Source organism: Pyrus communis, chromosome 1 (genome assembly GCF_963583255.1).
Source record: "Pyrus communis chromosome 1, drPyrComm1.1, whole genome shotgun sequence".
Lineage (NCBI taxonomy): Eukaryota > Viridiplantae > Streptophyta > Magnoliopsida > Rosales > Rosaceae > Pyrus > Pyrus communis.
Window position 1 is genome coordinate 1,058,013 of NC_084803.1, and position 25,930 is coordinate 1,083,942.

The window sequence follows — 25,930 nt, forward strand, 5'->3', positions numbered from 1 at the left end:
TAAACTGTGGTATATGTAAAAAAGATACAATAAATCCATGTTGCAAGGAGGGTATTAAAAAATTATAGAGGCTATTAAACATGTAAAGAGTGACCCCAAACCATCATGTCTCCCTGCGTTGCGAGGATCGGAAAAAAAATGTCTATCGTACGCATCATTACTCTTATTTTGCAAATAAGCTGTTTCCACAACTTGAATAGATTAACATGTGATATGGGTAAATAAACACGAATGAGTTTTTCAAAGTTAATAAGACTACCATAAATAATGGATGATATTGGTTAATGCAATCTCCTTCTTTCTACCAATCAAACATATACAGTAGAAATTAGATGCTTTTAATTTCCACCCGAATCACATTGCCTTCATTTCAAATTCCAATCAACGTCTGTCATGTAATCGAAGGACAAGGCGAAGAAGATGACTTTGTGAGGTCAAGAAAACACAAGAGGAAGAAGATTGTCTGAGGAATGCTAAATCCTAATGAAGTAAGGGGTATATAACAAGAAGTAGAAGAAATATAAGGGAAAAAAAAAAGAGTGAAAAGAATTGATCGAAAATAAAGGAAAGATACTTTCTAAAATCCATGGATGATATTACTTACTTTACCAGCCACACTTATGAGTGAATTTGATATCTTATGTTCATGGTCGTAATGGTGTGTCTGCTTCTTTATACTCAAATTCAAAGTCATTTAAAATATCGTATTATCAGAAAATATTTTTACCTTCTTGACATTCTCAAAATCTTCAAATTTTTCCATGGAGGGCTGAATGAAGGACTGTTCGAAATACGATTCGTCGGCAGTTGATTTAGGTTGCTCCATTGAAGCTCAATTAACCAGAACTTTGAGTTTTCAGGCGATGCTTTCTTCAAAGGGCTAGCTAGTCAGGAGATTTATATGCAAGCTGACTAACGTGCGATAACATATTTAAACTAAGTTGGTCGATGTCATTACAAAATAAATTTAAGGTTGTTTCTGTTTGTTCTAATTCAACTTCTGACTTATATGATTTGGACTATTTGTTTCAAGAGTTTGTTGGGGGCGGCACTACAAACATCGGAACGGATTAATCAATCCCACGAGTCGGGAAGTTGAGCAAAATGTTGGATAATAAGGCAAGGTGGTGGTGGTTACAATGGAGCTGTTGTGTACACAGCCTAAAACGAAATAAAATGGAAGATGTAGGAAGTAGTCAGACTGCCGGCTAAACACTTGGTCAAAAGGAGAAGGGACAAGGAGGAGCCATATGGCACATACATCACACAAGATACTCTCCTTCATTCTGTTTGAGGGTGTTATTAAATGGAAGTCTTGCATTAAAGCGTAAGTTTCTAATGACAATATGATGTTATAAACGACTTTAATTTAAGGAGAGGAGGTTCGAATTTGAACGCAAGAGGGCATACATATCGCCATGGGGCTTGTGTCCAACTTGCTAAACTCAAATTTGCTTTGCATTAATTGAGATGAGGAATTGAACTTAGGTGTAATGTGTGGTCCGGCTACATGGCAATATGTATGTCCCCTTGCAATTTTTTTTTTTTTTTTTTTTTTAACAAGAAACAATAGTGTGGTATTTTATTAATCAACACAAACAATTACAAGGGTGCCATTGAGTACGTAGCTCCAGTGACCAAAAAATTGATTTGAAGTGAATTTGCACAGACAGACAAATGAGAGTAAACCCCTAGGAGACTACCACAAGCACAAACACACAATTGCCAAGCGCACAAGTACCACCAGTATAGATTTGTCACAATAAACGATAGCTGCAGCAGAGAAATACAAGCAGCCACATTGGTCATCGTTGAATAGCAAGACCACATCAAGTCATCGTTGACAGATGATACTACATAATAAATTGCACAAAGGCAAAGACCATTCTAGCCAAAACAACAGCCCTACCATGCTGGTCAACTCATCATAGTTGGGGGTGAGGCATGGAATGTTGCACACTAAATGATGGGAGAAAAGCACGGGAAGGGAGATGAGGTAGGTGAAGGCATGGAAGGAGTAGTCGGCGTGAGGTTGAAGGGAAAGAAGGTCATGTATGGCAAGGGGAGAGAAGGTAGGATGGGGAAGAGAGGGAAATAGGAAGGGAGGAAAAGCAAGGAGGGAACTGCCACCGGCCTCCAGCCATAGCCAGAGGCCGGTGGTGATGGAGGTAGCCGGTTAGGGTTTTGTTCAGGGAGAGAGCCTTGGAGAGAAAGAGACTGATTCCCCCCTTGCATTTGATTAGTATTGGATTGAATGCTAGTATTTTTTACATCATATTTGAGCAGATTATTCACATTTTAGGTGCAATGGCCTACATATTGAGCTTGAGTGATGTTACACATGAGAAAACGTGTTGAGAGTATCACTCCTCGTTGTAAATAGAAACTCATTGCAATTTGTTTTTGTGTTAGATGACCACGTTCTAACAACTTCACCAAATTGGAATTTGGGCTCATCTCAAAAGTGAATCATGAAAACCCAATATGCCTAATAACTCATCAGTCTTGGACGGCAATCCAAAACCCAAAAAACTTAATTCAAGTTTGCTAGCCAAGGCCCAATCGATAAAAACCAACGAACACTGTACCAATAATTCGGGAGATGTGCATATTCGATTCCAACAGTGAATATTCCATGCCTAATTAAGTGGTTAGTGCAGATAACAAACTATTAATTTTCTGACAAATCGCAAAAGCACCAAGTGCTTTTGACTGACGGTTGGCCGCATGTTCCTACGTGTCCACCACAGCAGTCAATCAATCTCTGTGTCTCTTCACCCAGCGCCAACACCTTCAGCGGAATTTCGTACACGGAATTTTGGATGGAGCAACCATTTATTTATAACACGTAATTTTGCACATGGAAGTGGCTTAAGTGGGAAGTGCTTACCAATGGTGGTACAAAAAAGCACTGGGATGAGGAAGGCAGGGATGAGCTCTGCTGGGGTTGTGCTGGGTATGTTACTGATTGTCCTGGAGGTTTGTGATGGCGGAATAACAAGCAGTTATGTCCGGAATGATGACTTGTCCCTTGATATGCCTTTGGACAGTGATGTGTTCCGAGTTCCTCCCGGATATAATGCCCCCCAACAGGTATGTTTTGTCAGAAACCATGCTTTTAAGTTCTGATTCATACTTCTTGTTATAATCTAAACTACTCTAATTTATCTCTATTGAGTGTTGAGTGTAATATGCGGCCTGACTACATTGGACTAGTCTACTTACCTAACTCACGTGGGCGATTTATGATTTTGATTTTTGGGTAGTGGGCAAACTCCGAGAAGGGTTTTTTTTTTTTTCTTTCTAAATTTTGAGTGCTGTGATTACTGAAGGTGCATATAACTCAAGGAGATCATGAGGGTAAGGGTGTGATTGTCTCTTGGGTCACTCCAGATGAACCGGGTTCAAGTACAGTGATTTACTGGGCAGAAAATAATACCAGTCTCAAAAAAAGTGCTCAAGCAACTGTTCTCACTTACAAGTACTTCAATTACACTTCTGGATACATTCATCATTGCACCATTGACAATTTAGATGTAAGTACTTGCCACTAATTGGTTGCCCTGCATTCTTTGTGTTCGAATCGAATTGAATGTAGAGTTTAATCAATCAGAACTGCAGTTTGACACCAAATACTACTACGAAGTCGGGACTGGGAACACCGCGCGGAGGTTTTGGTTTGTAACCCCTCCTAGGGTTGGTCCTGATGTTGCTTATACTTTTGGCCTCATAGGTAATAAAATTTGATCTGCATTTGGAAATTTTATATAAATTGGCACACTTGTGCTTTTTTTGATGTTTTTGAACCATATATTTGTGTGTTGTGTGTTCTGGTGTGCATTTTGAGCAGGGGATCTTGGCCAAACCCACGATTCAAATGATACACTTACACATTACGAATTAAACCCTGCGAAAGGGCAGACATTATTGTTTGTTGGGGACCTCTCTTACGCAGATGATTATCCGTTTCATGACAACAACCGGTGGGATACATGGGGGAGGTTCGTAGAGAGAAATGTTGCTTACCAACCGTGGATTTGGACTGCAGGAAATCACGAAATCGATTTTGTTCCTGAGCTCGTAAGCATCTTTTTTGTGTATTGTTTGATGGTGACCTCTCTTGTTGTAGATGATTAAATATACGATTAAGTAATTACAATGTTGTTGCAGGGTGAAAGTAAACCCTTCAAACCATACACAAATCGGTATTTTGTTCCCTACGAAGCTTCGGGTAGTACGTCTCCTCTTTGGTACTCCATCAGGAGAGCTTCAGCCTACATCATAGTCTTGTCCTCGTACTCAGCATATGGTACGAATGTTCACTTGTCCGCAATTCATCTTGCGCGAGCAATTTCATAGAACTATGCCTTTCGTGGTTCTTTATGATTGTGTATGTGCGCGCGTTGCGAACTGTGCTTTGTTTGCAGGGAAGTATACTCCTCAATACAAGTGGCTAGAGAAGGAGCTGCCGAAAGTGAACAGGACAGAGACGCCATGGCTTATTGTTCTTATGCATTCTCCACTGTATAACAGTTATGTACATCACTATATGGAAGGAGAATCCTTCAGAGTTATGTATGAGGAATGGTTTGTGGAATATGAAGTAGATGTTGTCTTCGCTGGCCATGTTCATGCCTACGAACGATCTGTAAGTGTACCTTGTACATGCCTGTGAACAATCTATTAAAACTATGGCGGTTTCAGATATGAATGTTTGCATCACAGGAACGGATATCAAATGTTGCTTACAACATTTCGAATGGACTCTGCACTCCCATAAGCGACCGGTCAGCCCCGGTTTACATAACCATCGGAGATGGAGGAAACCTAGAAGGCTTGGCTACAGAGTACGATGTTAATCTCATTCATACCATCTGTGAGCATTCTTTCCTGTTGATCAAAAAGTTTTGAAATTCCGGTTGCATTTTGTGTTTTTCTGCAGAATGACAGAACCACAGCCAAGTTACTCAGCTTTCCGGGAAGCTAGCTTCGGTCATGGGATTTTCGATATAAAGAACAGAACTCATGCATTTTTCAGTTGGCACCGGAATCAAGACGGGTATGCGGTTGAAGCTGATTCTCTGTGGTTAAAGAACAGATATTGGAGCAGTATGGAAGACTCATCATCCTTAGCTGCATTTTAGATAAAGTTTTCACTGCCCTCCAACCATGTAGACTTGCTGCACAAGTTTCACTCACCTGCCATACTTAATGTTTGCATAAGTTGTATGTGTAAATTTAAGAGTAATTTAAGAGTAAAGAGATGGGAAGGGTGAGGTTTCATGTAATCTTTTGTAGAATACCACTCTATTCATCATTCTGAATAAAACAATCTGTTCTCCATCCTCATTTAATTCCAAAGGTAAAACCATTTTCACTGCTGTTTTTGTGTTGTCAGTCACCGCTATCTTTCTTCCTTTTTTGAAGAGTGAGGGTTTCATCACAGATAAAGTAGGGAAGTAAATTCAACATACAATTTTTTTTCTGTTGGTCTTTATATATTAATCCGACGAGCCTTATAAGTTTTGAGTTAGACAAGGTGCTACGGTTGAATTGTTTCGTCTATTTCGTGTTTCTATCCAAGAGGCAGAAAGCGGAATCCTTCAAATCCTGATGATGAAACTAGGAAACTTCCCATCAAAAGTTGGAATCAAACCAGGAAAGGAAATAATTGGAATTAAATTCCACAAAAAAGACGAAATAAGCGAAGTAATCCTACTGTTGTGCCAAAGATAATTTGGAATACTCAAAACTTAAAAGGCTCACCTGGTTGATAAGAAGGACGAAAAAATTCAACCATCTTATTTAATCTAACTCAAAACTCAAAAAGCTCATCTAGTGCTTCAACTTAGACTAAATTAGACAACTCACAAGATTCAAAAGGAAAATCATTCACATAATATAGAAGAGACAGATTAGAGCCACAAAAATACATGTATACTTGTGTATCATTCATATCATACATACATACACAAGGACAGTGGCACTTGCAACAAACCCCTACAAGCTGCGACTCATTTACAAAACCGGACAACTTTTTTTTATTTTTTGAGTTTTTTTGGTACACCCCTACAATTTTTGTCCAAAAGCCTACAGATCAAACGAAATAGAAAAAAGTTTGAGGGACAAAAAAACATGACCTACAAAGGGAGAAAAAAAAGTGTATCTATATCATTTCTTATGAAGTAAATAACTACTACCTACTTAAGACAAAGAAGAGAAACAAAGTTCTCTAGCATAAGAAACTACACATCTAGGCTTAGTCTGTCTTAAGGAATGAAAGGTAGATGAACAAAAATATACACCAGAGTTCAGTCGTCGAACTACCATCATAGTCCACCCTTAGACACACTTCAAATATGGTAAAGAATAAAATTATGACTCGTCAACTCCAGTTGCAGTAAGTTAACTTGTAGAATTGGAAATAAATCCCAGCACCGACAAAAATACATGATGCTTGTTGAATGAGAGGGACAAACATGGCTTGAAATCCTATAATAAGACGAAATAAGCGAAGTAATTCAACTGTTGTGCAATAGATAATTCAGAGGACTCATATGGTGTCTCGAATTAGATTGAATTAGACAACTCACATTAATTAACCATTGTGGCTATTCTAACTCAGAAGTCAGAAAACTCATCTGGTTAACTCAGAAGGCTATGCTGGTTAATATAGACATACAAAAAAGATCGTATTTGGTCTAACTCAGAAGGCTTATCCCATGCCTCAAATTAGATTAAATTGGATAACACATCACATAAAATAGAAAGAGTAGAGCCACAAATACACGTGTATACTTGTATATTTGTATTTTATTCGTCATACATACACAAGCACAATAGCACTAGCAAGAAACTCTGCAAGCTGCAACTCTTTTACATAACATGCACAGTATATTTTCTTATTGCGGTTTATGATATACAGCACACTGGAATGATCACGACAAGGCGCAGGAAAACTCATGCAGCACCGCAGCCGTATAGATATTTACACACCTCTATATATTTGTACTATATATACACACACCCATATATATATATTTGGACATATGAAGCACTAAAGGGTACCTTGTGCAACTTTATTTACCAAGCTACCACCTTTGATCTCCATACCTTCAATTTTGATTTTGCATCATGCACCATTGAGACGAATGTAATGTTTCCCGGCAATTCCCATCCACGGACCGCTGCCGAAAATCGCTTGATCAGCCACCACTGGAAGATCAAGCGACATGGCTGCCTCCGTCCACATCGAGTCATCAAACACAGGAAAGCTCTCGCTCATGTTCCCCCAGAATATCCCATCCATTCCTTCATTGTTCACACCACTACTCATATTCTTTTCCACTTTCATGCCGTCCTGCTCCTGCGTGGTCTCAGCGCGGCCAGAATTATAATTTCCGCGGGGCCGATCCACTTTCACATTCGGAAAATTATTGTGAATAACAGGTACTGCAATATCTTTCACAGGAGCAGCATATATAACATGCAGGATTAGTCCCAGTACCTGATGGATTGTTCTGCACAAGGGTTTGGTTCGGAATTTGAGGTGGCACGCCGGGATTGGCCGACGAGGGAAATACTTGATGCTGCATCAGTTGACGATGGCGATAGTTAGGGGCTTGCTGATCTGGCAAATTGAGCTTCGCCTTGGAACCGTAGAGCTTCCTGGCGGCGGCATCATAAGCCAGAGCAGCCTCATAGGAGGTGGCGAAAGTCCCGAGCCAGAGCCGGGCCCCGCGGTTGGGCTCGCGGATTTCGGCCACCCATTTCCCCCACGTCCTTTGCCTGACGCCCTTGTAAGTGCACATGGCGTTCTCCGGCCCCGCTTTCCCCTTCATGCAACCCTTCCTTGAGCTTCCCTGCGCTGGCCGCTTCGCCGGCTTCTCCGCAACCCCAACACTGCTACTACCACCAATCATCTCCGACGTCGACATTGTGAGAATTTTTTGAGAACAATTGAGGACTGTTTTTTGTGATTTTTTATTTTCATTTTTTTTTTAATTCGGGTGGTGAGTTTAAGAAACCATAACCCCAACGTTGGCGATCCTTATATGAGGAGGAAGGCAGACGTGACCTGAAACGTGGCTTGTGGAGGATTAGGGCTTGAATACTTGGCATGGTGAACTGGAGATATCGTGTCCATGGCTAGCCTCACTGTTTAAATCTCTAATACACACTTCGCTTACACCTTTGCTTGCTTTTTTGCTCAGGTGGCAATCGGAGTGGAGCAGAATTCCAGTTTTGCTTTCTCATTTTTCATTTTTTTTCTTTTATTAAATCCGAAAGACAATTACACAGAAGAGTCACGTCGGATCTTTAACTGAGAGATGAATCGTAATGGATGAATAACAATAGAAGAGAAAAAATTTAAACTATACAAAAAATTAACTGAGTATGACTTTCTGAAGCTGACTGAAAGTTCATGTGAGAGAAAAGTGGATGAATAACACTAGGAGAGAAAAATCTTAAATTGTACAGAAAACTAACTGTCTTTTTGAAGTTGAATGAAAGTTATGATAAGTCAGAAATGAATGAATAACAGTACGAAAGAAAATTCTTAAACTGTACAAAAAACTGACTGAGTATGTATTTCTGAAAAAGAACTAAAAGTTGAGATAAATGAGAGTTATATATTTCTGAGTAAGAACTAAAAGTTGAGATAAGTAAGAGATTTGTTGATAGTTGAAACAGATGTTTGTTTCTAATTTTTTTTTTCACATTTTATTTAAATAAGAGGATAAACACGTTTACTTTATCATTTTTTTTCAATTTTTTTTGAAAATAAAGTGTTTTGGGTTTATGAAGGTATTTTCAAACTTTCTCTATGGAGATATTTGGATAATGGAATCCGTCTTTTCAAGGGTTAAATTTAATAACATTACAATGAGATCCACATCAGATATTAAGTTATAAAATTAATTATTTCGGATATTAAAGTTATAAAATTATAACCTAAGATTAATAGAAAGGAACAAATAGTGTAGATACAACAAAATTGATTAATAAGTTTAAGAACATCAAAACCATGTATCAGATTTTCATTTTATATGTTAATAACCATATATAGTGCCGCTTATGGTTATGTATTAGTGTTTGACTCATGCTAAGTCTCAGAGATATATACTTGAAGAAGTTACTGATACACACACATTTCGACGTCGTTGCAAACCTACATTTTCATTTCTCCATATCCTCAATGCAGTCAGCCGGCTGCTTCGTCCCCGTCGAAGCAACAAACGACTCCATAGTTTCTTTGTAGCAGTTATGCACAAGGTATGACAGAACAATATTATGGATATCATTGTCGCTGGTAGCCTGTCAATCAAACACCAAAGTAAAATCTCCATTAAAAAATCAAATAAATAATAAAATATATATAATTCGAGTCCAACAAAAAGTAAAATCCCCAATTGGGCAAATGTAGCAAGCCCTAATTACAAAGAAGAATTCACTTCGAATCTTTAAGTCAGAGACGAATCGTAATGGATGAAAAACAGAAGGAAAAATTATTAAACTATATAGAAAAACTTATTAAGAATGTCTTAATGGAGCTAACTGACAGTTGAGATGAGAAATTTATCTTGGCCAAACGCACGATTCAAATGATACACTTACACATTACGAATTAAACCTGCGAAGGGACAGACAGTATTGTTTGTTGGGGACCTCTCTTACGCAGATGATTACCCGTTTCATTACAATAACCGCTGGGATACATGGGGAGGTTCTGTTGGAGTTTGTGGCCAAGTGGACTATCCTCCAAAATGCCTTTCGGCTAAAGAAAGAAATAAAACATCTTTCCTTGTTTCAAGCAGGAAACAAGGGAAAAGTAAGGAGAAAAAAAGGGAAAAGCAAGGAGGAAAAAAGGGAAAAGTAAAAGGAAAAAGTTTTGGTGTCTTAAACACCCGTGAGGGCTCATTTCGGTTTAAAAAGGAAGAAAGAGCAGAGAGCTCATTTGCCTTTGCAGAAAAAAAGAAAGGAGAAGAAAGAGTTCTTTTTTGCAGAGAGCAAGGGCAAGGGTGAGAGAAATCAAGAGAGCTAGAGTGAAAGATCTCTTGTGAAAGAACTCTTGGTGTAGAGTGAGGCTCTTGGGAAAATTCTGTGAGTGGGTGTACAAGGGATATGGGATTGGGTTATGTCGATTTAACTCATGTGTAACTTGTACTGTTTTTTTTTTCTCATAGTGAAGAGCAATATCTCTCCGAGGACGTAGGCAGGTTTTTGCCGAACCTCGTAAATTTCTCGGTGTCTTTATTTCTTGTATTTTAAACTATTCAACTGTGTGTGATTTTGGTGAGGTTGTAATCTGAATCTCGGTTCCGCACTAACGAACGGGCCAAGGCACAACAGGTTCGTAGAGAGAAATGTTGCTTACAAACCGTGGATTTGGACTACAGGAAATCACGAAATCGATTTTGTTCCTGAGCTTGTATGCATCTGTTTTTTTTGCATTGTTTGTTGGTGACCTCTGTTGATGTAGATGATTAAATATACGATACAAGTAATTGCAATGTTGTTGCAGGGTGAAAATAAACCCTTCAAACCGTACACACAACGGTATTTTGTTCCTTACGAAGCTTGGGGTAGACGTCTCCTCTTTCGTACTGCATCAAGAGAGCTTCAGCCTATATCATAGTCTTGTCCTCTTAATCAGCATATGGTAAGAGTGCTCAATTCTCCACAATTCATCTTGCGCGAGCAATTTCACAGAACTGTCTTTCGTGGTTACTTATGCATTGCAGGGAAATATACTCCTCAACACAAGTGGTTCGAGGAGGAGCTGCCGAAAGGGAACAGGACAGTGACGCCATGGCTTATTGTTCTTATGCATTCTCCACTGTATAGCAATTATGTACATCACTATATGGAAGGAGAATCCTTCAGAGTTATGTGTGAGGAATGGTTCATGGACTATAAAGTAGACATTGTCCTCGCCGGTCATGTTCATGCCTACGAACGATCTGTAAGTGTTACATGCCTGCGAACAACCTATTAAAACTATGGCGGTTTCAGATATGAATGTTTGCATCAGAACGGATATCAAATCTTGCGTACAACATTTCGAATGGACTATGCACTCCGGTAAGCGACCAGTCAGCCCCGGTTTACATAACCATCAGAAATGGAGGAAACCAAGGAGGATTGGTTACCGAGTACGATGTTAATTCCCATTCTTATTATCTGTGAGCAGTCTTTCCTGTTGATCAAATGTTTTGAAATTGCTGTGGTATTTTGTGTTTTCTGCAGAATGACAGAACCACAGCTAAGTTACTCAGCTTTCCGGGAAGCTAGCTCTGGTCATGGGATTTTCGATATAAAGAACAGAAGTCATGCATTTTTCAGTTGGCATCGGAATCAAGACGGGTATGCAGTTGAAGCTGATTCTTTGTGGTGAAGAACAGATATTGGAACAGTTTGGAAAAGTCATCAACCTTAGCTGCATTTTAGATAAAGTTTTCACTGCCCTCCAACATGCAGACTTGCTTCACAAGTTTTCACTCACCTGCCATACCATTGTAAATTCCAATGTACAAGAGATGGGAAGGGTGGGAAAGGTTTCATGTAATCATTGTCGACTAGCACTCTATTCATCATCCTGAATAAAACAATGTGTTCTCCATCCTCATTGAATTCAACAAACAATTTTCTTCTGTTCGTCTTTCTATATTAATTCAACAAGCCTTATGAGTTAAGAGTTAGACAAAACGCATCAGTTTGATTATTTCGTCTTTCTATATTAACCAGGTGAGCCTTTATTTCGTCTGTATCTTATTTCTATATTAACTGGGTGAACCTTCTAAGTTTTGAACTAAACTAGACGCGACGATTAAATTATTTTATTTATTTCGTCTTTCTATATTTTGTGATCGAGTTTCATTCTAAATCTTGTAAGTTATCCAATTCAATCTAACACATCCAACTACTAGCATAGATAATGAAATTATGACTCCAACTCCAATTGCAATAAGTGCACTTGCAGAATTGGCACTAAATCCCAGCGTTGATAAATATACAAGATGCTTGTGGAATAAAAGGGACAAATATGGCTTGCAACAAAGATAGAAATGAATTAAGCTCAAATGTTAAACTTCCCCAAGAGGCAGGAAGAGGGATCCTCCATATCCTAATAATGAGACTATAAAACTTCCCACCAAAAGGAGGAATCAAACCAGGAAAGGGAATAATTGGATTAAATCCCATAATAATGTGAAATAGGCGAAATAATCAAACTATTGTGCCAAACTAATTCAGAGGACTCATATGGTTTTCCAGATTAGATTGAAGTGAACAACTCATTAGATTCATAATGGAATAAAAAGATAATAAACAAAATAATCCAACCGTCACGCATGGTTTAACTTAGAACTTAGAATGCTCGTCTGGTTGATAACAAGGACGAAATAATTTAACCCTCATGCCTAGTCTAACTCAAAATTTAGAAAGCTTGTTTGGTGCCTCATATTAAACTAAGTTAGATAACTCACAAGATTTGAAATGAAAATCATTCACATAATATAGAAGAGATAGAGTAGAGCCCCAGATATATTTATACTTGTATATTTGTATTTCGTTCATATCATAAATGCATACACAAGGACGATAGCACCTGCAACAAACCCCTGCAAGCTGCGACTCATTTACAAAGCCTGCACATAACATTTTTTTTAGTTTTTTAGTACACCGCTAAAAGTTTTGTCCAAAGTATCTACAGCATAAACAAATTAAAAAAAATGTGTCTAAATCATTTCTTACGGAGTAAATACTAGTACATGCTTAAGACAAGAATAGAAATAAAGTTCTTTAGTACAAGAAACTACACATCAAGGCTTAGTATGACATAATGAATGAAAGATAGATGAACAAAACTATACATTAGAGCTCATGTAACAACCCGTCCCGAAATTTATAGAAGAAAATGAAAATTTTTATATTTCCACTAAGTGTGGGAATACTTTCCTTTTTAAAATTGTTTTTGAGCCTTAATTCCCCTTTCCCCGGTTCCCTTTCCCTTTCCCTTTCTTTTATTTCTTCTGAAAACTCTCTCTCTCTCTCCCTCACCCATTCTCTCTGTCTTTCTCTCCCTCCCTTCGAGCAGAACACACCCACACACACACACCCATGCCCACACCTATAACTCTTTTCTAACCCCGTGGTTGTGTTTTGGACGTCAAACCGCGAAGAAACCACCTCGGAGACATTTCCCAGTTTTCCGGCGAGCACCGCCCATTTCGAGGAAATTTACGGCCAAACCACGGCGAGTTAGCCGGCGTGCAAGGTATCAATCTCTTCGTCTCGCTGAGTACTACAACTTTCCTTTTTGTTTCACCCAATTTCATTGAGTATTGAAAAAGTTACACTCATTTGAATCTTACCCAGTTTCCGGCGACCTCAGTGACTTTCGAGGTGTTTTCCAGCCAAACCACGGCTAGTTAGACGTCGTGTGAGGTACCATTCTCTTCGTCTCTTCGAGAGCTACGATTTTCATTTTTGAATCACTTAATTTTGTCGAGTATTAACAAAGTTATGGACGTTCAAAGTTTGTCTAAATTCCGACCGAATTCCGGCCTTCTTCTCCGGCGTGAAACCCAGCCCAAGAAAACACCCAGGCCTTCAGGCCGTTTCCTTCCCCCACGGGCCTTAGGCCTGTTTTGGTATTTGGCCCAAAACCCTAACCCTTTCTGTTTTATTTTTATTTTTGTTTACTTTAAAACCCTAAAGGCCTTAGGGCCGTGTGAACCAAGCCCAAAACCCTTTTTAATTGGGCCATTGGGCCGTGAGGTTAAAGCCCAAACCCAACCCACCTAAAACCTAAACCCAATTATCCTAACCCAAACCCTTTAGGCCCAAATCCTTTGACCGGTCAACGTCAACGTTGACTTTGACCGTTGACTTTTTGGGTTTTCGTGCGGGACCCCTCTTAGGCTAATTTCGATGTCCTGAAGCCGTTTCCGATGTCCGTTTTCCCAAATTCATTCGTTTGAATAGAGTTTGACTAAATGTACCCTTTATGTGTTTAGGGGCGTTTCCATCTTCGCTAGTGCCGTGACTTTTCGACAGCGAAGTACTGTGAGTGGACCCCTTCTGAAAATGCATGTTTTGATAGTATAAATGCATACATGAAAAACATGATGATTATGTTTTATGAAACGTTTTATGAGATAACATGCTTACTGAGGCTAGTTTGAATTATTACTATTTTTCCTATAACCCATGTTCTTATAGAATATCTGATGGATGACGATATGATATTTAGAACATCTTTAGAACACTTCTTTATAGTATAGATGATGGATGACTTTATACTATGAAGTTGATCTTCAATATATGTATGTTCACTGGTTTTGTACTTACCTAGTGGTCCTTTCCGCTACGGGACGTAGGGATAGATCCAGTCCGTCCCGGGCGACGGTTTGGTGTTGGCATAGGGCCTGGAGTGTGTTTTCCTCTGACTATCTGCTCAGAGACGGGGAGCCGGCAAGGGGCCTGAAGTGTATTTTCCTCTGACTGTCTGCTCAGAGACGGGAAGCCGGCATGGGGCCAGAAGTGTTATATCAGACATTCACTAGTGTTTATTATTTATGCGAATTATGATTTGAGACATTGCACGACATGCTAGGTTTCGGAAAACCTATGTTTATCATTATATATGTGTTTTCATAAAACCTGGGGGTTAATATGTTGATAACTATTTTATTATATATATATATATATATATCAACTTGGTCCACTCATGTTTGTTTTGCGCCCCCTTCAGGACTTAGAATCGAGGCATACAATCCCGACGTCTAGGTACTTCCGCATCGGCATCTTCGAGTTCTCTCGATGTAGGACCCAATCCTTTGTTTCATTCAATTTTATTATTATTTTTTTTAGTGTTCTAGATTAGTGGTGTGCTCTGAACACGGTCCTTATTTGCATATTAATTATTCTTTTATATTTATAAGCCTTATTTATCCCTTGTTTTCAGCATTTGCACTCAATAAATGGCTTTCGTCACCTTCGGGTGTCGGCCAACACGTGCCTATCCTGGTATTCGGGGAATATCGGGGTCGGGGCGTGTCAGCTCAGTCGTCGAACTATTATCATAGCCTATCCTTAGACACACTTCTAATACTGTAAAGAATAAAATTATGAATCATCAACTCCAGTTGCAATAAGTGCACTTGCAGAATTGGCAATAGATCCCAGCATTAACCAAAATACATGATGCTTGTTGAATGAAGGGACAAATATGGCTTGGAAACAGAGAGAGAGAGTGAGAGAGAGAGTGAGAGAGAGATGAACTAATGTCTCAACTGTTGTACGGATAAGCTCAAACCTTAAACTTCCCGAAGAGGTAGGAAGAGGAATCGTCCAAATCCTGGTGATGATCCTAGAAAACTTCCCATCAAAATTTGGGATCAAACCAGGAACGAAATAATTGGAATGATATCACATAATAAGACGAAATAGGCTAAGTGCAATAGTTAATTCAGAGGATTTATATAGTGCTTCCAATTAGATTGAATTAGATAACTCACAAAAATTATAATGGAAATAATTCACATAATTAACTATTGTGCTTGGGCTAACTCAAGACTCAAAAAACTCGTTTAGTTATCAGAACTCAAAAAGTTCGCCTGGTTAATATGAAGGATGAAAAAGATACGCCTAATCTAACTCAGAAGGCTCGTTCATTGCCTCAAATTAAATTATATTGAATACACATCACATAACATATGCATACTTGGATATTGTATTTTATTCATATCACACATACACAGGGACAATATACCTTGCAAGAAAACTTGCAAGCTGCGACTCTTTTACATTACCCTGCTCATTACATTCTTTTGAGTACACTCCCAATAAATCTAAAAAGATTAAAAGAAGAAAACCTTAATGGTCTTATTGAAATGACCACGACAAAGCGCAGAAAAACTCATGCGACGCCGCAGCCCTTTAGATATTTATACACACCCTACTATACATATATTTGGACATATGAAGCACTGAAGAGTACCTTGTGCAACTTTATTTACCAAGCCACCATCTTTGATCTCTGTCCCTTCAATTTTGATTTTGCATCATGCACCATTGGGACGATGCGATGTTTCCCAGCAATTTCCATCCACAAAACCGCGGCCGAAAATCCCTTGATCAGCCACCACTGGAAGATCAAGCGACATGGCTTCCTCCGTCCATATCCAGTCATCAAACACCGGAAAGTTGTCGCTCATGTTCCCCCAGAATATCCCATCCATTCCTTCATTGTTCACACCACTACTCATATTCTTTTCCACTTTCATGCCGCCCTGCTCCAGGGTCTCAGCCCCACCAGAATTATAATTACCGTGGGGCCGATCCACTTTCACATTCGGAAAATTATTGTGAATAACAGGTACTGCAATATCTTTCACAGAAGCAGCATAACATGCAGGATTAGTCCCAGTACCTGATGGATTGTTCTGCACAAGGGTTTGGTTCGGGATTTGAGGTGGCACGCGGGGATTGGCCGACGAGGGAAATACTTGATGCTGCAGGTGCTGATTCAGTTGATGATGGTGATATTTAGGGGCTTGCTGATCTGGCAAATTGAGCTGCGCCTCCGAACCGTAGAGCTTCCGAGCAGCGGCATCATAAGCCAGAGCAGCCTCATAGGAGGTGTCGTAAGTCCCGAGCCAGAGCCGGGGGCCGCGGTTGGGCTCGCGGATTTCCGCCACCCATTTCCCCCACGTCCTTTGCCTGACGCCCTTGTAAGTGCACATAGCGTTCTCCGGCCCTCCTTTCCCCCTCATGCAACCCTTCCTCGAGCTTCCCTGCACTGGCCGCTTCGCCAGCTTCTTCTCCGGAACCCCAACACTGCTACTACCACCACCCATCTCCCACTTGGACATTGTGAGAATTTTTTTAGAAGAGTTGAGGATTTTTTTTTTTTTTTTTTTTTTTTTAATTGGGGTGGTGAGTTTTAGAAACCATAACCCATAAGGGTGCCGGTACTTATATGAGGAGGAAGGCAGACATGACCTGAAACGTGGCTTGTGGAGGAGTAGGGCTTGAATACTTGTCATGGTGAACTGGAAATATCGTGTCTATGCTAGCCTCACTGTTTAAATCTCTTATACACACTTGGTTTACACTTTTGTTTGCTTTCTTGCTCAGGTGGCAATCGGAGAGGAGCAGAATTCCAGTTTTGCTTTCTCATTTTTTTTTTTTTTTCTTTATTAAATCCGAAATACAATTACATAGAAGTCGGATCATTCCAATTAACTCATATATGAATTGTAATGGAAGAATATTAGGAGGAAAAATTCTTAACTGTACAGAAGAATGACTGTGAATATGTCTTTCTGAAGTGGATTGAAAGTTTGAGATAAGCTAGAAACTTGTTGACAGGCAAAACAATTGTTAGTTTTAATTTTTCTTTTCACCTTTTTAATTTAAATAACGGCTAAGATAAACATGCTAACTTTATGTTTTTATTTTTTCAAAATATTTGGAAAAGAAAGTGCTTGGGGTTTCCGCTTTCTTCTTTTCTTTCTGGAGGTATTTGGATGATGGTAGTTTTTTTAAAGGGTTAAATTTCTTTGAAACCACGGCGGATATCCAGTAATAATATTATTTGGATATTAAAGTTATAAAATTATAACCTAAGAATAATAGAAAGGAACAAATGGTGTAGTTACAACAAGATTGATTAATAAGTTTTAGTACATAAAAATCGCCTGCCATAACCTAGGAATAATATAAAGGAACAAAAGTTGTTCAAAAGTTTTGAAATTGCGGTGGTACTGCAGAATGACAGAACTACAGCCAAGTTACTCAGCTTTCCGGGAAGCTAGCTTCGGTCATGGGATTTTCTATACAAAGAGCGGAACTCATGCATTTTTCAGTTGGCATCAGAATCAAGAAGGGTATGCGGTTAAAGCTGATTCTCTGTGGTTGAAGAACAGATATCGGAACAGTTTTGAAAAGTCATCATCCTTAGCTGCATTCTAGATCAAGTTTTCAATGCCCTCCAACCATGTAGACTTGCTGCACAAGTTTTCACTCACCTGCTATACCTAATGTTTGCAGAAGTTGTTCATATATGTGTAAATTTAAAAGTAAAAGAGATGGGAACAGTGAGAGAGGTTTCATGTAATCTATATAGAATACCACTCTAATCATCATCCTGAATAAAACAGTCTGTTTTCCATCCAAAGATAAAACAATTTTCGCTGCCGTTTTTGTGTTGTCACTTGTCAGTCACCACTTTCTTTTTATCCTTTTTTTAAGAGAAGGGGTTTCATCACAGATGAAGTACGGAAGTGAATTCAAAACAATTTTTTTTTTTTTGTCCGTCTTTTTATATTAACATGAAGAGTGTTATGAATTCTGAGTTAGATCACGCGAGCAGGGTCTATGAGTTCTGACTATAAAATTTCCAATCAAAAGTTGGAATCAAACCAGGAATGGAGATAATTGAAATTGTGTCATAACAAGATGAACAGATGAAATAATCCAACTGTCATGCTAGGCTAACTTATACGACTCATATAATGCCTAAGATTATATTGAATTGAATAACTCACATTTAGAATGGAATAGAAAGACAAAATAGACAAAATAATCAATCTGTATTTAACTCAAAACTCAGAAGACTCACCTGATTGATATAGGACGAAATAATTTAACCGTCATGTCTAGTCTAACTCATAAATTATAAAGCTCGTTCAGGCCTGATAAGATTAGACTAAATTAGATAATTCACAAGATGAAAAAAAGAATTAAAGGAAATTGAGGGATAAAAACAAAGCAGGAGTGTGCTAAAGAAGAAAAAATGTGTGTATGGCCTACAGATTAAACGGATCAAATTAAAAAAATAAAAATAAAAAAATAAAAAATTTGGGGGATAAAAGAACATGAGTGTACAAAAGAAGAAAAAAAGTGTGCCTATATCATTCTTACAAAGTAAATAACTAGTACATGCATAATTAAGACAGGAAGAGAAACAAAGTTCTTTGGCATAAGAAACTACACATCAAGGCTTAGCATGACAAAAATGAATGGAAGAGAGATGAATAAAGCTACATATCAGAGTTTAGTCGTCGAACTACTATCATAGCTCCACCCTTAGACAGACTTCAAATATGGTAAACAATAAAATTACGACTCATCAACTCCAGTGGCAATAAGTTGCAGAATTAGCAATAAATCCCAGCATTGACAAAAATACATGATGCTTGTTGAATGAAAGGGACAAACATGGCTTGACAACAGAGATAGAGATGATCTAATGACTGAAATGTTGTACGGATAAGCTCAAGCCTTAAACTTCCCCAAGAGGTAGGAAGAGGAATCCTCCAAATCCCGATGATGATGATAGAAAACTTCCCATCAAAATTTGGAATCAAACCAAGAAAGGAAGTAATTGGAATTAAATCCCATAATGAGACGAAATAGGCGAAGTAATCCAACTGCTGTGTAAAAGTTAATTCAGAAGATTCATATGGTGCCTCAGATTAGATTGAATTAGATAACTTACAAAAATTAGAACATAAATCATTCATAATTAACCATTGTGCCTATTGTAACTCAGAAAGCTCATCTAGTTAACTAAGAACTCAAAAGGCACATACGAATAAGAAAGGTCCTGATCTAACTCAGAAAGCTAGTCAATGCCTCAAATTAGATTAAATTTGACAACAAATCACAAAATATAGAAAGAAATAGTAGAGCTACAAATACATTGGTTACTTGTATTTGCCTTTTATTCATATCATACATACACACAATGGCACTTGCAACAAACCCTGCAAGCTGCGACTCTTTTACAATACCCAGCACATTACATTTTTTAGAATACACTCCTAGACTTAACACTAAAAACATTAAAAAAAGAAAGCCTTATTGGTCTGGTTTATGATATATAAAGCACATTGGAATGACCACGACAAAGCGCAGAAAAACTCATGCGGCGCCGCAGCCTTATGGACATTTATACATACCTCTATATATTTGTACTACATATACACCCCCTACTATATATATTTGCACATATGAAGCATTGAAGAGTACCTTGTGCAACTTTATTTACCAAGCCACCACCTTTGATCTCTATACCTACATCATGCACCATTGAGACGAATGCGATGTTCCCAGAAGTTTCCATCCACGAAGCCGCAGCCGAAAATGCCTTGATCAGCCACCCCGGGAAGATCAAGCGACATGGCTGCCTCCGTCCATATTGAGTCATCAAACACCGGAAAGCTCTCGCTCATGTTCCCCCAAAATATCCTATCGACTCCTTCATTGGTCACACCACTACTCATATTATTTTCCACTTTCATGCCGCCCTGCTCCGGCGGGGTCTCAGCCCCGCCAGAATTATAATTTCCGAGGGGCTGATCCACTTTTACATTCGGAAAATTATTGTGAATAACAGGAGCAGCATAACATGCAGGATTAGTCCCAGTACCTGATGGATTGTTCTGCACAAGGGTTTGGTTCGGAATTTGAGGTGGCACGCCGGGATTGGCCGACGAGGGAAATACTTGATGCTGCAGGTGCTGATTCAGTTGATAATGGTGATAGTTAGAGGCTTGCTGATCTGGCAAATTGAGCTTCGCCTCGGAACCGTAGAGCTTCCTGGCGGCGGCATCATAAGCCAGAGCAGCCTCATAGGAGGTGTCGAAAGTCCCGAGCCAGAGCCGGGCCCCGCGGTTGGGCTCGCGGATTTCAGCCACCCATTTCCCCCACGTCCTTTGCCTGACGCCCTTGTAAGTGCACATAGCGTTCTCCGGCCCTCCTTTCCCCCTCATGCAACCCTTCCTCGAGCTTCCCTGCGCTGGCCGCTTTGCCAGCTTCTTCTCCGCAACCCCAACACTGCTACTACCACCACTCATCTCCGCAACCCCAGCACTGCTATTACCACCACTCATCTCCATCGTTGACATTGTGAGAACTTTTTGAGAAGAATTGAGGATTTTTTTCGTGATTTTTTTATTTAATTCGGATGGTGAACTTGAGAAACCGTAACCCGTAACGCTGCCGATACTTATAAGAGGAGGAAGGCAGACATGACCTGAAACGTGGCTTGTGTAGGATTAGGGCTTTGAATACTTGGCATGGTGAACGGGAGATATCGTGTCCATGGCTAGCCACATTGTTTAAATCTCTAATACACACTTGGCTTACACCTTTGCTTACTTTCTTGCTCATGTGGCAATCGGAGAGGAGCAAAATTCCAGTTTTGCTTTCTCATTTTTCATTTTTTTCTTTTATTAAATTTGGAATACAATTACACAGAAGATTCACGTCGGATCTTTAACTGAGAGATAAATTGTAATGGATGAATAACAGTAGAAGAGAAAATTTTCAAACTGTACAGAGCACTGACTGAGTATGACTTTCTGGAGCTGATTGAAAGTTCAGATAAGTGAAAAGTGGATGAATAACAGTAAAAGAGAAATTCTTAAACTATACAGAAAACTAATGGTCTTTCTAAAGCTAAATGAAAATTTAGATAAATGAGAAATAGATGAATAACAGTAGGAGAGAAAAATTTAAACTGTATAGAAAACTGACTGAGCATGTCTTTCTGAAAGACTGTGAAGTTGAGGGAAAACTACACAGAAAACTAACTGAGCATATAGATGAATAACAGTAGGAGAGAAAATTCTTCATCTGTACAGGAAACTTACTATCTTTCTGAAGCTGGCTAAGAGTTTAGATATGTGAGAAATAGATGAATAACAGTAGGAGAGAAAATGGATGAATAAGAGTAGGAGAGAATTCTTAAACTGTATAGAAAACTGACTGAGCATGTTTTTGTAAAGCTTTTTGAAAATTGAGATAAGTGAGAAACTTGTTGACAGTTGAAAAAGGTGTTTGTTTATAATTTTCTTTTCACCTTTTATTTAAATAACAAGATAAAGTTTCTCATTTTTTTTCAAAATATTTGAAAAAGAAAAGTATTGGATTTATGAATGTAGTTTTTTTTCATAGAATCCGTTTTTTTAAGGGTTAAATTTATAACATTACAATGAAATCCACATTTATGTTAAAGTTGTAAAATTATAACCTAAGATTAATAGAAAGGAACAAAAGGTAGAAACAACAAGATTGATTAATAGGTTTAGTTCATCTAAACCATTTGTTGTGATAGTAGACTTACAATAATATATATATATATATATATATATATCAGAAATATTTGAGAAATTTACTAAAACATGTATTAGATTTTTATTTTTCATGTTAATAACTATATATTAGTGCGCAAAACCATTTGTATTGGTGTTTGACCCATCCTGAAAGTCTTAGAGATACTTGAAGAAGTCACTGATACACACACATTGCATATTTCTTTTTAGTTCTCTCTTGCTTCTATGTATAAAGAGATAAGAACTCTATTCTTCTTCGCTCTTTTTTTTTTTTTTCTTTTTTCCCCCTTCTCTTTAATTTTATTATCTTCAATATTTTGGAAAAGGAAAAGTGTTTTGAGTTTACTAGGAAGGGAGGGATTTGGATGAATAGTGATTTAGTAATGAAGGTTGTGTGAAATAGTTGGAGATAAGATCCTACTTTAGTTCCCAAAACGAGGGCTTGACAATTAGCAGTTTAGCACGTAAACCCGACGTCGTTGTAACCTAAATTTTCCTTTCTCCATAGCCTCAATCCGGCTGCTTCATCACTGTCGAAGCAACAAACGACTTCACAGTTTCTTTAAAATCCCAAATTAAAATCACTGTCATTGATTACCTGTCAATAAAACACCAAATTAAAATCCCATAAATAATAGAATTCGAGTCCAACATCAAATAAAATCCCCAAGTGGGCAAATGCAGCAAGCCCTAATTACAAAGAAAATTCACGTCTGATCTCTAACTCAGAGACGAATCGTAATGGATGAACAATAGTAAGATGAAAAATTCTTATACTGTACAGAAAAGTGACTGAGAATAAAAGAAAGTCTTTTGAGGTTTATGGAGGTATTTTCCTCCTCTCTTTTTTTTTCTCTCTCTAGGAGGTGTTTGGACGATGGTAGTTTTTTTAAAGGGTTGTTCGTATATCAAGTTATAAAATTATTTTGGATATAAAAGTTATAAAATTATAACCAAGAGTAATAGAAATGTACAAATGGTCTAAAGATAGACTAGATATCTCAAAAGTACTCGAGAAATTTGCAGAAACATGAGTTATAGTAATCACTTGTATTGGTGTTTCAAAGCAATATTAGTGTAGCAAAACCATTTGTATTGACGTTTGACTCATAATGAAAGTCTTGAGATACTTGAAGAATTTACTAACAAAGACACAAGTCAGATTTCTTTTTGGTTCTCTCTTTTCCTTTATTTATAAACCAGAGAAGAAGAATATCTGTTTTTCACCTTTCTATATTTTGGCAAAGGAACGGTGTTTTGGGTTTACAAGGTAGTGAGGGATTTGGATGTATAGTGATTTAGTCATGAAGGCGGTGCGGAACGGTTCGAGAAAAGAACTTACGTTAATTAGTTCCCAAAACCAGGGCTTGCCAATTAGCAATTTAGTATGCAAACGCTTAGACACACCTCAGAGAAGATTCATGTCGGATCTTTAACTCAAAAGACGAATTGTAATAGATGAATAATAGTCAGAAGGAAAATTTTAAGTTGTACAGAAACAAACTGAGTATGTCTTATTGAAATTTACTGACACGTTAGATGCTGAAACTTACTAACATGTAAGATAAGTGAGAAACTTGCTGATAGTTAAAAATTTGGATAAGAAAGTGTTTGGGATTTATGAAGTTTTTTCTTATCTATAGAGGTATTTGGATGATGTGTTATTTTTTAAAGGTTATAAAAATTGTTTCGGATATTAAATTTATACAATTATAACCCAAGAATAACAGAAAGGAATAAAAAGTGTAGATACAACAAGATTGATTAATAAGTTTTAGTATATCAGAACCATTTCTTGTGATAGTAGAGAGTCAAATTATATAACTAAGAAATACTTAAAGAATTTACTGATGCAGACACAACTTGAATTTTCATTTTTGTATTCTCTTTTTCTTTATTGATAAACAGATAAGAACTCTATTTTTTTTTTCTTCAATATTTTGCTAAAAAGAAAAGTGTTTTGGGTTTACTTGGAGATAAGACCATCTCCAACACATGAAATAAAACTTAAAATATAAGCTTTAAAATCCCCTCGAACTATCTTCAACCATTGGACTAAAATAAGCCCCGGGAAGAAAATATATCTCTAGGCTAGATTCCCCCAGGATTTAAATCTGACTTAAATTATTCTAGACCCACCAAACAGTCATATTTCAAACTTTTTTTTTTTGTTTTCTACATATAATCTAACGGATGTAATCAAATGAAATCAAATCTAATGGTAAAAAAAAGATTTGACGGCCCAAAATTAAATCTAACGTCTAAAATAATTTAAGAAAATTATTTAAATCAAATTTAACTTAAAACTTTATAAATACCTATATACTTGTATGATTTTTAATTACTTATCGGAATTTAAATATTAAAATGTTCATAAAAATAAATTAGGATAATCTACATAAATTTTATTTTCAAAAAAGTACCAAAAAAGAAAAAATAAATTAAAATCATTATTTAATAATCTCGGACTAAATTTTAAGTCATAAGGGTTGGAGAAAAAAAAAAACAATTTCTAGGTTATAATTTAAAATTTTCTAATTTAAATTTTTAAACTTTATCCTCAAGAGTTGGAGATAGTTTAAAAGAGATAGTTGGATGAACGTTGATTTACGAACGAAGGAACTGTTGGATTTAAGAAGCTACGTTAGTTCCCAAACCAGGGCTTGACAATTAGCATAGCATGCAAACCGCTTGATACGTGCTGCGTTTTGCTAAATCCCCATGACAGCAGAACAGATTCAATGGATGGATCAAATGAGTTTATGATCTGTGGGTCCCCTGCTGCGAGATTTCCGAAAAGGATAGGAAGCCCAGAGAGTGCAATGGATCGTACCAGCATATTGAATCACATTCATAGGGACTGATTCTCATTTCCGCAGTTCCATGTTCACACCGTGTCATTGTTGTTGTCCCGCAGTAAATCAAGACAACATGACATACACACGTATTCGCTTGTGGTTATCCAATATTTTCAAAACCTTGAAATTGTAAAATTAGAAAAATAAATAAATGATAAATTTTATTTGTCATAGGACTCTACGTAGAGTATATTGAAATCACTAATTAAACAACTTAAATCAGATTATCAAAAAATAATAGGAAAATAATAAAGAATAAACTCTGTCAGGATTCTACATACTGAACGTACACTAACATATCTGTCATTAACAAACCTTTAAAATCACAACAATTAAAATACAACTTAAATCAGATTACAAAAAATAATAGGAAAATAACAAAGAATAAACTCTGTCAGAATTCTAAGTACTGAACGTACACTGATATATCTGTCTTTAACAAGACCTTTAAAATTACAACAATTAAAATACACGTAACTAACAACTATCTCGAATCATTACATACACGCATGTTCATGTTATTGTCATGCAGTAAACTTCTGCATATACACATACTTTCTACTAATCTAATCATTTTAAATAACTTAAAATCACGAAAATTGAAATCGAAGTAAAAAAAAAAAAAAAACATATCAATTATAGGATAAACAAAAAACCAAATAATACATTGTATAAATCATAGAATTCTTCTTATGAATCATACATTAGCATCCGCTTTTAATAATTCTCAAAAGATAATTGTCACGACTCACATATAACATACATATAAACCTTCAAACATCACATGTTCTAGCACAAAAATACATATAAAATGTATGCATTTATCACCCTCTCATATCTCAATCATTACTCTTCATTTGGTATTACTAAAAGAAATTGAACCCTAATCTAACTCCTTTATCTATTTCAAATTTCGTCACTCTCACCACTTGTACTAATACA

The 25,930-nt window shown here is 37.4% G+C and overlaps 3 protein-coding genes and 2 pseudogenes across 3 annotated transcripts; 2 read left to right on the forward strand and 3 right to left on the reverse strand.

The window, feature by feature from the left end:
- Nucleotides 1-2,695: 2,695 nt before the first annotated feature.
- Nucleotides 2,696-5,343, forward strand: LOC137743309 (purple acid phosphatase 2-like). Its single transcript, XM_068483178.1, has 8 exons — nt 2,696-3,093; nt 3,333-3,536; nt 3,622-3,733; nt 3,851-4,080; nt 4,171-4,309; nt 4,428-4,648; nt 4,726-4,847; nt 4,943-5,343. Exons 1-8 carry the CDS (start codon nt 2,728-2,730, stop codon nt 5,142-5,144), a joined length of 1,596 nt encoding a protein of 531 aa, XP_068339279.1. The 5' UTR covers nt 2,696-2,727; the 3' UTR covers nt 5,145-5,343.
- Nucleotides 5,344-7,115: 1,772 nt separating this feature from the next.
- LOC137744676 (dehydration-responsive element-binding protein 2D-like) lies at nt 7,116-7,937 on the reverse strand (annotated as a pseudogene).
- A 1,357-nt stretch (nt 7,938-9,294) lies between these two features.
- LOC137744779 (purple acid phosphatase 2-like) lies at nt 9,295-11,451 on the forward strand (annotated as a pseudogene).
- A 4,619-nt stretch (nt 11,452-16,070) lies between these two features.
- LOC137744896 (dehydration-responsive element-binding protein 2E-like) lies at nt 16,071-16,880 on the reverse strand. The gene has a single exon (XM_068484712.1). It carries the CDS (start codon nt 16,878-16,880, stop codon nt 16,071-16,073), a length of 810 nt encoding a protein of 269 aa, XP_068340813.1.
- A 3,213-nt stretch (nt 16,881-20,093) lies between these two features.
- Nucleotides 20,094-20,912, reverse strand: LOC137744981 (dehydration-responsive element-binding protein 2D-like). The gene has a single exon (XM_068484822.1). The coding sequence runs from the start codon at nt 20,910-20,912 to the stop codon at nt 20,094-20,096; it is 819 nt and encodes a 272-aa protein (XP_068340923.1).
- Between the last annotated feature and the right edge of the window lie 5,018 nt (nt 20,913-25,930).

Bases quoted from the DNA above. Each gene is read 5' to 3' on its own strand.
- LOC137744896 (XM_068484712.1), bottom strand. From the start codon at position 16,880: ATGTCCAAGTGGGAGATGGGTGGTGGTAGTAGCAGTGTTGGGGTTCCG.
- LOC137743309 (XM_068483178.1), top strand. From the start codon at position 2,728: ATGTTCCTACGTGTCCACCACAGCAGTCAATCAATCTCTGTGTCTCTT. The intron at 3,734-3,850 runs GTAATAAAATTT...CATTTTGAGCAG, and splicing joins TTATACTTTTGGCCTCATAG to GGGATCTTGGCCAAACCCAC. The intron at 4,848-4,942 runs GTACGATGTTAA...GTTTTTCTGCAG, and splicing joins CTAGAAGGCTTGGCTACAGA to AATGACAGAACCACAGCCAA.
- LOC137744981 (XM_068484822.1), bottom strand. From the start codon at position 20,912: ATGGAGATGAGTGGTGGTAATAGCAGTGCTGGGGTTGCGGAGATGAGT.